General features: G+C 44.1%; 1 protein-coding gene across 1 annotated transcript in view; it reads left to right on the top strand.

Annotated features, from left to right (window-relative positions):
• Positions 1-207: 207 nt before the first annotated feature.
• Positions 208-11557, top strand: part of LOC128644607 (inactive serine protease PAMR1-like) — a gene marked incomplete at its 3' end in the record, with an annotated part of 74795 nt that continues 63445 nt past the window's right edge. The window contains exon 1 of the mRNA XM_053697152.1: positions 208-610. Within this exon, the coding sequence (XP_053553127.1) occupies positions 532-610 (79 nt within the window). The remainder of the gene's footprint in view (positions 611-11557) is intronic.

Here is an 11557-nt window from a genome sequence, read left to right as displayed (position 1 = left end):
CTCTGGCATTGCCCCCTATTTTATTTGTCCTTGTTGACTTCTTGCTAAACAGCCAGAAAATGAGCTCCTATTTAATTAGGTTTTGTGATGGTGTCATGTATAAGGAATGTGGATTATTGCAAACACATGTACTGGACAGGGAACTGCTCAGTTTTCCAGTCTGTCTGCCAGGTCAGCACTGAGGCTCAGGGCTGAGAGTCAGAGCTATTGAGCAGAAGGGGACGGGATTCCCCACTCACTACCTGGCAACCCCCTTCTGTTTCCTGCTGCTGTTGCTTGAGCGCTGTTTGTTGTTTTCCTGTGTTACTTGCTGGTTTGTGAATGTGCTCAGCATTTATTGTCAATGCCCCAGAGTGCACGCAGCAAGGGTTAAGCCAGCAGAGTGTCTTTGGGGTGACGTAGCGGGGAAGAGACTGCATTTGTCACTTTACTGCTGTTAGTAGGTGTGTAACCACCTGACAGAACATGCAGAGCCTGTGAGCCCTATTAGAGAGAGATTTCACAGCAGATTCTCAGATGCTATAGGACATAATGAGCCTGTTACTATGGACCAGTCTGCTGCTGCCATCACTGCATCTCTTCCTCAGTTCTGCATACCGCAGAGGACCACGTGAGTTTTATTACTGATGATAGGTTTTCATTTACTAATTTCAGGGGTCACAGCACCGTTACCTAACTTTTTGTGTTGTTCTACATATATGTCTATTAATGAATTCCCTGTCTACGAAAAATGTGTGATAGGCTCCCCAGTGCTTTGATTGGTTCCTGAGTTTCATATAAATTTGTCAAACTCTGTTTTACCTAGAAGCCCCTATACAGATAGCACAGTAAGTGTAAGTAAATCATACAGTATGGGTTAAAACTCCCCAGTACTGCAGCAACTGGGTTATGTGAGAATACTAGCACATTTGTTACCTGTGACATTCCGTTTGTCTCCTGGCCACCAGCCTCTCTAATTAGTAAAAGCACTGAGCTGATACATAAGGGTAACTTAAAGGCTACATCTGGTGTTTTTGGAAATCTGTGTTTGTTAATTCTTCAGATGCCACCCTCTGGACTGCAATTAGTAAATCACTAGGGAAACTGACTCTTGTGTAATAGCTGTAACTTTACTGGGTTTTCTGATTAATGGGACCTGGTTACACGTAAGTGACATTTTCCCCTGGGGATCATAAGAAGACAGGAGGTAAGAAGCGAGTAAGACAGTGTAGTGACTTGTTGTATGGGGCAGGTGACCAGTAAATATTGAGCAGTGACAGACTTGTATGGAGTAGGTAAATAGTAAAGACAGAGCAGGGACAGACGTGTTGTATGGGGTAGGTGACTAGTAAAGACTGAGCAGTGACAGACTTGTTGTATGGGGCAGGTGACTAGTAAAGACTGAGCAGTGACAGACGTGTTGTATGGGGCAGGTGACTAGTAAAGACTGAGCAGTGACAGAGTGTTGTATGTGGCAGATGACTAGTAAAGTCTGAGCAGTGACAGACTTCTTGTTTGGGCCAAGTGACTAGTAAAGACTGAGCAGTGACAGACTTCTTGTATGGGCCAGGTGACTAGAAAAAGACTGAGCAGTGACAGACTTCTTGTATGGGCCAGGTGACTAGTAAAGACTGAGCAGTAACAGACTTGTATGGGGCAGGTGACTAGTAAAGACTGAGCAGTGACAGACTTGTTGTATGGAGTAGGTAAATAGTAAAGACTGAGCAGTGACAAACTTCTTGTATGGGGCAGTTAACTATTAAAGACTGAGCAGTGACAGAGTGTTGTATGGGGCAGGTGACTAGCAAAGACTGAGCAGTGACAGACTTCTAGTATGGGCCAGGTGACTAGTAAAGACTGAGCAGTGACAGACGTATGGGGCAAGTGACTAGTAAAGACTGAGCAGTGACAGACGTATGGGGCAGGTGACTAGTATAGATTGAGCAGTGACAGATTGTTGTATGGGGCAGGTGTCTAGTAAAGACAGAGCAGTGACAGACGTGTTGTATGGGGCAGGGGACTAGTAAAGACTGAGCAGTGACAGAAGTGTTGTATGGGGCAGATGACTATTAAAGACTGAGCAGTGACAGACTTGTTGTATGGGCCAGGTGACTAGTAAAGACTGAGCAGTAACAGACTTGTTGAATGGGGCAGGTGACTAGTAAAGACTGAGCAGTGACAGACTTGTTGTATGGGGCAGTTGACTAGTAAAGACTGAGCAGTGACAGAGTGTTGTATGGGGCAGATGACTATTAAAGACTGAGCAGTGACAGACTTGTTGTATGGGGCAGGTGACTAGTAAAGACTGAGCAGTGACAGATTGTTGCATGGGACAGGTGACTAGTAAAGACTGAGCAGTGACAGACTTGTTGTATGGGGCAGGTGACTAGTAAAGACTGAGCAGTGACAGATTGTTGCATGGGGCAGGTGACTAGTAAAGACTGAGCAGTGACAGACTTGTTGTATGGGGCAGGTGACTAGTAAAGACTGAACAGTGACAGACTTGTAGAATGGGGCAGGTGACTAGTAAAGACTGAGCAGTGACAGACGTATGGACGGGACTTGACAGATTGTTGTATGGGACAGGTGACTAATAAAGACTGAACAGTGACAGATTGTTGTATGGGGCAGGTGACTAGTATAGACTGAGCAGTGACAGATTGTTGTATGTGGCAGGTGACTAGTATAGACTGAGCAGTGACAGATTGTTGTATATGGCAGGTGACTAGTATAGACTGAGCAGTGACAGATTGTTGTATGGGGCAGGTGACTAGTAAAGACTGAACAGTGACAGACGTATGGTGAGGTGACTAGTATAGACTGAGCAGTGACAGATTGTTGTATGGGGCAGGTGACTAGTATAGACTGAGCAGTAACAGATTGTTGTATACGGCAGGTGACTAGTAAAGACTGAGCAGTGAAAGATTGTTGTAACAGTATGGGGCAGGTGACTAGTATAGACTGAGCAGTGACAGATTGTTTTATGGGGCAGGTGACTAGTATAGACTGAGCAGCGACAGACTTGCTGCATGGGGCAGGTGACAAGTATAGACTGAGCAGTGACAGACTTGCTGTATCAGGCAGGTGACTAGTAAAGACTGAGCAGTGACAGACTTGCTGTATCAGGCAGGTGACTAGTAAAGACTGAGCAGTGACAGACTTTCTGTATGGGGCAGGTGACAAGTATAGACTGAGCAGTGACAGATTGTTGTATGGGGCAGGTGACTAGTATAGACTGAGCAGCGACAGACTTGCTGTATGGGGCAGGTGACAAGTATAGACTGAGCAGTGACAGATTGTTGAACGTGGCAGGTGACTAGTATAGACTGAGCAGTGACAGATTGTTGTATATGGCAGGTGACTAGTATAGACTGAGCAGTGACAGATTGTTGTATGGGGCAGGTGACTAGTAAAGACTGAACAGTGACAGACGTATGGTGAGGTGACTAGTATAGACTGAGCAGTGACAGATTGTTGTATGGGGCAGGTGACTAGTATAGACTGAGCAGTAACAGATTGTTGTATACGGCAGGTGACTATTAAAGACTGAGCAGTGAAAGATTGTTGTAACAGTATGGGGCAGGTGACTAGTATAGACTGAGCAGTGACAGACTTTCTGTATGGGGCAGGTGACAAGTATAGACTGAGCAGTGACAGATTGTTGTATGGGGCAGGTGACTAGTATAGACTGAGCAGCGACAGACTTGCTGTATGGGGCAGGTGACAAGTATAGACTGAGCAGTGACAGATTGTTGAATGTGGCAGGTGACTAGTATAGACTGAGCAGTGACAGACATATGGGACAGGTGACTAGTAAAGACTAAGCAGTGACAGTTGTATGGGGCAGGTGACTAGTAAAGACTGAGCAGTGACAGACGTGTTGTATGGGGCAGGTGACTAGTAAAGACTGAGCAGTGACAGAGTGTTGTATGGGGCAGATGACTAGTAAAGACTGAGCAGTGACAGACTTCTTGTTTGGGCCAAGTGACTAGTAAAGACTGAGCAGTGACAGACTTCTTGTATGGGCCAGGTTACTAGTAAAGACTGAGCAGTGACAGACTTCCTGTATGGGCCAGGTGACTAGTAAAGACTGAGCAGTGACAGACTTGTTGTATGGGGCAGGTGACTAGTAAAGACTGAGCAGTGACAGAGTGTTGTATGGGGCAGGTGACTAGCAAAGACTGAGCAGTGACAGACTTCTAGTATGGGCCAGGTGACTAGTAAAGACTGAGCAGTGACAGACTTCTTGTATGGGGCAAGTGACTAGTATAGATTGAGCAGTGACAGATTGTTGTATGGGGCAGGTGACTAGTAAAGACAGAGCAGTGACAGACGTGTTGTATGGGGCAGGTGACTAGTATAGACTGAGCAGCGACAGACTTGCTGTATGGGGCAGGTGACAAGTATAGACTGAGCAGTGACAGATTGTTGAATGTGGCAGGTGACTAGTATAGACTGAGCAGTGACAGACATATGGGACAGGTGACTAGTAAAGACTAAGCAGTGACAGTTGTATGAGGTAGGTGACTAGTAAAGAATGAGCAGTGACAGACTTGTTGTATGAGGTAGGTGACTAGTAAAGACTGAGCAGTGACAGACGTATGGGACAGGTGACTAGTAAAGACTGGACAGTGACAGATTGTTGTATGGGGCAGGTGACTAGTAAAGACTGAGCAGTGACAGACGTATGGGACCGGTGACTAGTAATGACTGAACAGTGACAGATTGTTGTATGGGACAGGTGACTAATAAAGACTGAACAGTGAAAGATTGTTGTATGGGGCAGATGACTAGTATAGACTGAGCAGTGACAGATTGTTGTATGGGGCAGGTGACTAGTATAGACTGAGCAGCGACAGACTTGCTGTATGGGGCAGGTGACAAGTATAGACTGAGCAGTGACAGATTGTTGAATGTGGCAGGTGACTAGTATAGACTGAGCAGTGACAGACATATGGGACAGGTGACTAGTAAAGACTAAGCAGTGACAGTTGTATGGGGCAGGTGACTAGTAAAGACTGAGCAGTGACAGACGTGTTGTATGGGGCAGGTGACTAGTAAAGACTGAGCAGTGACAGAGTGTTGTATGGGGCAGATGACTAGTAAAGACTGAGCAGTGACAGACTTCTTGTTTGGGCCAAGTGACTAGTAAAGACTGAGCAGTGACAGACTTCTTGTATGGGCCAGGTTACTAGTAAAGACTGAGCAGTGACAGACTTCTTGTATGGGCCAGGTGACTAGTAAAGACTGAGCAGTGACAGACTTCTTGTATGGCCCAGGTGACTAGTAAAGACTGAGCAGTGACAGACTTCTTGTATGGGGCAGGTGACTAGTAAAGACTGAGCAGTGACAGACTTGTTGTATGGAGTAGGTAAATAGTAAAGACTGAGCAGTGACAAACTTCTTGTATGGGGCAGGTAACTATTAAAGACTGAGCAGTGACAGAGTGTTGTATGGGGCAGGTGACTAGCAAAGACTGAGCAGTGACAGACTTCTAGTATGGGCCAGGTGACTAGTAAAGACTGAGCAGTGACAGACTTCTTGTATGGGGCAAGTGACTAGTATAGATTGAGCAGTTCATTAACCCATTATGTGGAAAAACATGTATTGCAACATGCAATAGTGACACCTGTTGGTTGTAGAATATAGTACACTCTTTTTTACTTTTGATGTCTCTTTGTTTTTCAACAGAATGGGTGAACAGTATACATATCATTTAAAATATAAACATAAAACCTATATACAATATTAAAAGAGGAGCATAAAATCCAAACATCCACAATGTCTGCACAGTCTACAGAGTATATTTACATCAATCAAGATTTATTCCTTTACAGAGTGTATTTTTATTGAGAAAATATCTTTCACTTTAATTGATTCATTTATCCTTTATTTTACCATTATAACACCCTGCTATTCACAAGCCATTTTTACAAGCCATTTTTATGCGCCCATGATCAACCAGAAAATATACAAACAATCCTAACCTTATCCCTGTGTGATTTCCTTTAGTAAAATAGACTCCAATCAAAGTCTTTATTAAGGCCCTTGGGGATAAGGCAATCCAGTTTGTGAATCCAGAACATCTCCCTAACTTTTAGGAGATGCTCTCTATCGCCCCCCCTCCTTGGTTTCATCACCTGGCCTATGACTAAGAATCTAAGCTGACATGTTATTACCTGCAGAGAGGAAGTGAGAGGATACTGGTGCTTCTTTGTTATTACACCTTATGTTAGATTTGTGTTCCGTTATCCTCTCCCTTACCTCTCTGCAGGTCTCACCAATATAAATAAATCCACACGGACATTTAATCATGTAAATAGCATATGTTGCTCTACATGTAAAATGTTTGTTTATTGTAAACTTCCTACCACTCGTAGGATGGTAGAAGTATTTGCCTTTTATCATTGAGCTGCAATGGCTACAATTTAAACATGGATAGCAGCCATTATTGCTACTACCAATTGTTGATTGTATACTTCTCTTTCCAGGGCCTATGTCTGTGTGTATGATCCAATCCCTAATTCTTTTATTTCTCTTGTACGCAAACATTGGTTCTTTTTTAAATTCTTCCACCTGTGGATTGCATTCCCTAATGATGTGCCAATGTTTTTTTAGGATACCTGCAATCTTTCCACTCAATCTATTATGCTGTGTTACAAATATCATGTTGTTCTCGTTTCTTTTGTCTGTCTGTTTTTGGCTCTGTCCTGAACCCTCCTCAACATTCACAAGCTGTTCTGTTATTAATTTTTCTGGGTAGTTCCTAGTAATGAACTTATTGGCCATTTCTCCCAGTCTCTGTTTGCACTTGCTACTATCTGAGACAATCCTCTTCACTCTAGTGAACTGACTCTTGGGTATTGCTCTGAACACACTTTCTGGGTGGCAACTGCCATACTGTAACAAATTGTTCTTATCAGTTTTTTTTGTGTACAGGTCAGTCTCCAAGAAACCTTTATCCTTATAAACATAAGTATCCAAATACTCTACTCCTACCTCACTCATATTTAAACTGAACTTCAATCCATTCACTGAACAATTAAGATCTTCTATAAATGATAAAAGGCTCACAACGTCGCCCCCCCACACGCCAAACACATCATCGATAAATCTCCACCAGGAGATACCATATGTTTGAAAATTAATGTTGGAGTATTCAAAATGTTCCTCAAAACTACTCATAAATATGTTGGCGTATGTGGGGGCGACGTTGGAGCCCATTGCTGTACCCTGTTTTTGGAGGTAGTAAGTATCCATGAATAAAAAATAGTTCTGATAAAGAATAATAGTCAACAGATTTATCAAAAACTCAATCTCTTGGGCAGTGTAATTGCTACTAGATTTCAATATATTTTCTACTGCTGCAATTCCACTAGTATGCCTAATAGAGGTATACAAACTGGAGACATCTAGTGTAAATAATATGCATTTATCCCCAACCTGCCCAAGATTTCTGAGTTTGGATAAAAAATCATTTGTGTCCCTTATATAAGAGGTAGTTTTCTGTATTAAGGGTTGTAATACTTTGTCCAAGAAGACAGAAATGTTTGAGAATACAGACCCTATTCCAGCCACAATAGGGCGCCCAGGTGGTTTATTAATAGCTTTATGGATCTTAGGTAACACATAAATAACAGGTCTAATGGGATTTTTCTCAAATAAATCATCTTTAAATTTCTCTGAAATGTTTTTCCACATAATGGGTTAATGAACAGTTGATGAATAATTAACAGGTGAGGGTATAAAAAGCATGAACCTGTATAATTAAGATGTACATGACTAAGAGCCACATTGGCTTGAAACGTTGTATGTTTGGACCCAGGATAAGAAAATAAAGGTCTTTTAAATTGATATGGTGGCTGGAGTTCTTTGAAGTTTGTGATTGTGCTGTGGACCTGGCAAGTCTGCTGCTCCGTGCCCCATAAGAGAAAGATTCAGGTGTGCTGTTTTCCACTTATTGGATTTTGTTATAGATTGAGCAGTGACAGATTGTTGTATGGGGCAGGTGACTAGTAAAGACAGAGCAGTGACAGACATGTTGTATGGGGCAGGTGACTAGTAAAGACTGAGCAGTGACAGACGTGTTGTATGGGGCAGATAACTATTAAAGACTGAGCAGTGACAGACTTGATGTATGGGCCAGGTGACTAGTAAAGACTAAGCAGTAACAGACTTGTTGAATGGGGCAGGTGACTAGTAAAGACTGAGCAGTAACATACTTGTTTTATGGGCCAGGTGACTAGTAAAGACTGAGCAGTAACAGACTTGTTGAATAGGGCAGGTGACTAGTAAAGACTGAGCAGTGACAGACTTGTTGTATGGGGCAGTTGACTAGTAAAGACTGAGCATTGACAGAATGTTGTATGGGACAAATGACTATTAAAGACTGAGCAGTGACAGACTTGTTGTATGGGGCAGGTGACTAGTAAAGACTGAGCAGTGACAGACTGTTGCATGGGACAGGTGACTAGTAAAGACTGAGCAGTGACAGACTTGTTGTATGGGGCAGGTGACTAGTAAAGACTGAACAGTGACAGACTTGTAGTATGGGGCAGGTGACTAGTAAAGACTGAGCAGTGACAGACGTATGGGGCAGGTGACTAGTATAGACTGAGCAGTGACAGATTGTTGTATGGGGCAGGTGACTAGTAAAGACTGAGCAGTGACAGATTGTTGCATTGGGCAGGTGACTAGTAAAGACTAAGCAGTGACAGACTTGTTGTATGGGGCAGGTGACTAGTAAAGGCTGAACAGTGACAGATTGTTGTATGGGGCAGGTGACTAGGAAAGACTGAACAGTGACAGACTTGTTGTATGGGGCAGCTGACTAGTAAAGACTGAGCAGGGACAGACGTATGGGGCAGGTGACTAGTATAGACTGAGCAGTGACAGATTGTTGTATGGGGCAGGTGACTAGTAAAGACTGAGCAGTGACAGACTTGTTGTATGGGGCAGGTGACTAGTAAAGACTGAACAGTGACAGACTTGTAGTATGGGGCAGGTGACTAGTAAAGACTGAGCAGTGACAGACGTATGGGACAGGTGACTAGTATAGACTGAGCAGTGACAGATTGTTGTATGGGGCAGGTGACTAGTAAAGACTGAGCAGTGACATATTGTTGCATTGGGCAGGTGACTAGTAAAGACTGAGCAGTGACAGATTGTTGCATGGGACAGGTGACTAGTAAAGACTGAGCAGTGACAGACTTGTTGTATGGGGCAGGTGACTAGTAAAGACTGAACAGTGACAGACTTGTAGTATGGGGCAGGTGACTAGTAAAGACTGAGCAGTGACAGACGTATGGGGCAGGTGACTAGTATAGTCTGAGCAGTGACAGATTGTTGTATGGGGCAGGTGACTAGTAAAGACTGAGCAGTGACAGATTGTTGCATTGGGCAGGTGACTAGTAAAGACTAAGCAGTGACAGACTTGTTGTATGGGGCAGGTGACTAGTAAAGACTGAGCAGTGACAGACTTGTTGTATGGGGCAGGTGACTAGTAAAGACTGAGCAGTGACAGATTGTTGTATGGGGCAGGTGACTAGTAAAGACTGAACAGGGACAGACGTATGGGGCAGGTGACTAGTATAGACTGAGCAGTGACAGATTGTTGTATGGGTCAGGTGACTAGTAAAGACTGAACAGTGACAGACTTGTAGTATGGGGCAGGTGACTAGTAAAGACTGAGCAGTGACAGACCTATGGGGCAGGTGACTAGTATAGACTGAGCAGTGACAGATTGTTGTATGGGGCAGGTGACTAGTAAAGACTGAACAGTGACAGATTTTTGTATAGGGCAGGTGACTAGTAAAGACTGAGCAGTGACAGACGTATGTGGCAGGTGACTAGAAAAGACTGAGCAGTGACAGACGTATGGGGCAGGTGACTAGTAAAGACTGAACAGTGAAAGATTGTTGTATGGGGCAGGTGACTAGTAAAGACTGAACAGTGACAGATGTATGGGGCAGGTGGCTAGTAAAGACTGAGCAGTGACAGATTGTTGTATGGAGCAGGTGACTAGTAAAGACTGAACAGTGACAGATTGTTGTATGGGGCAGGTGACTAGTATAGACTGAGCAGTGACAGACGTATGGGGCAGGTGACTAGTAAAGACTGAACAGTGACAGATTGTTGTATGGGGCAGGTGACTAGTAAAGACTGAGCAGTGACAGACGTATGGGGCAGGTGACTAGTAAAGACTGAACAGTGACAGATTGTTGTATGGGGCAGGTGACTAGTAAAGACTGAACAGTGACAGACGTATGGGGCAGGTGGCTAGTAAAGACTGAGCAGTGACAGATTGTTGTATGGAGCAGGTGACTAGTAAAGACTGAACAGTGACAGATTGTTGTATGGGGCAGGTGACTAGTATAGACTGAGCAGTGACAGACGTATGGGGCAGGTGACTAGAAAAGACTGAGCAGTGACAGACGTATGGGGCAGGTGACTAGTAAAGACTGAACAGTGACAGATTGTTGTATGGGGCAGGTGACTAGTAAAGACTGAGCAGTGACAGACGTATGGCACCGGTGACTAGTAATGACTGAACAGTGACAGATTGTTGTATGGGGCAGGTGACTAGTAAAGACTGAACAGTGACAGATTGTTGTATGGGGCAGGTGACCAGTATAGACTGAGCAGTGACAGATTGTTGTATGGGGCAGGTGACTAGTATAGACTGAGCAGTGACAGATTGTTGTATATGGCAGGTGACTAGTATAGACTGAGCAGTGACAGATTGTTGTATGGGACAGGTGACTAGTATAGACTGAGCAGTGACAGACGTATGGGGCAGGTGACTAGTAAAGACTGAGCAGTGACAGATTGTTGTATGGGGCAGGTGTCTAGTAAATACTGAGCAGTGACAGATTGTTGTATGGGGCAGGTGACTAGTATAGACTGAGCAGTGACAGATTGTTGTATGGGGCAGGTGACTAGTATAGACTGAGCAGTGACAGATTGTTGTATGGGGCAGGTGACTAGTATAGACTGAGCAGTGACAGATTGTTGTATGGGGCAGGTGACTAGTATAGACTGAGCAGTGACAGACGTATGGGGCAGGTGACTAGTAAAGACTGAGTCATGACAGACGTATGGGACAGGTGACTAGTAATGACTGAACAGTGACAGATTGTTTCATGGGGCAGGTGACAAGTATAGACTGAGCAATGACAGACTTATGGGACAGGTGACTAGTATAGACTGAGCAGTGACAGATTGTTGTATGGGGCAGGTGACTAGTAATGACTGAGCAGTGACAGATTATTGTATGGGGCAGCTGACTAGTAAAGACTGAGCAGTGACAGACGTATGGGACAGGTGACTAGTATAGACTGAGCAGTGACAGATTGTTGTATGGGGCAGCTGACTAGTAAAGACTGAGCAGTGACAGATTGTTGTATGGGGCAGCTGACTAGTAAAGACTGAGCAGTGACAGATTGTTGTATGGGGCAGCTGACTAGTAAAGACTGAGCAGTGATAGATTGTTGTATGGGGCAGCTGACTAGTAAAGACTGAGCAGTGACAGATTGTTACATGGGGCAGGTGACTAGTAAAGACTGAGCAGTGACAGATT

Source organism: Bombina bombina, unplaced genomic scaffold (assembly GCF_027579735.1).
Source record: "Bombina bombina isolate aBomBom1 unplaced genomic scaffold, aBomBom1.pri scaffold_764, whole genome shotgun sequence".
Lineage (NCBI taxonomy): Eukaryota > Metazoa > Chordata > Amphibia > Anura > Bombinatoridae > Bombina > Bombina bombina.
This window is presented reverse-complemented; position numbering and strand designations above follow the sequence as displayed.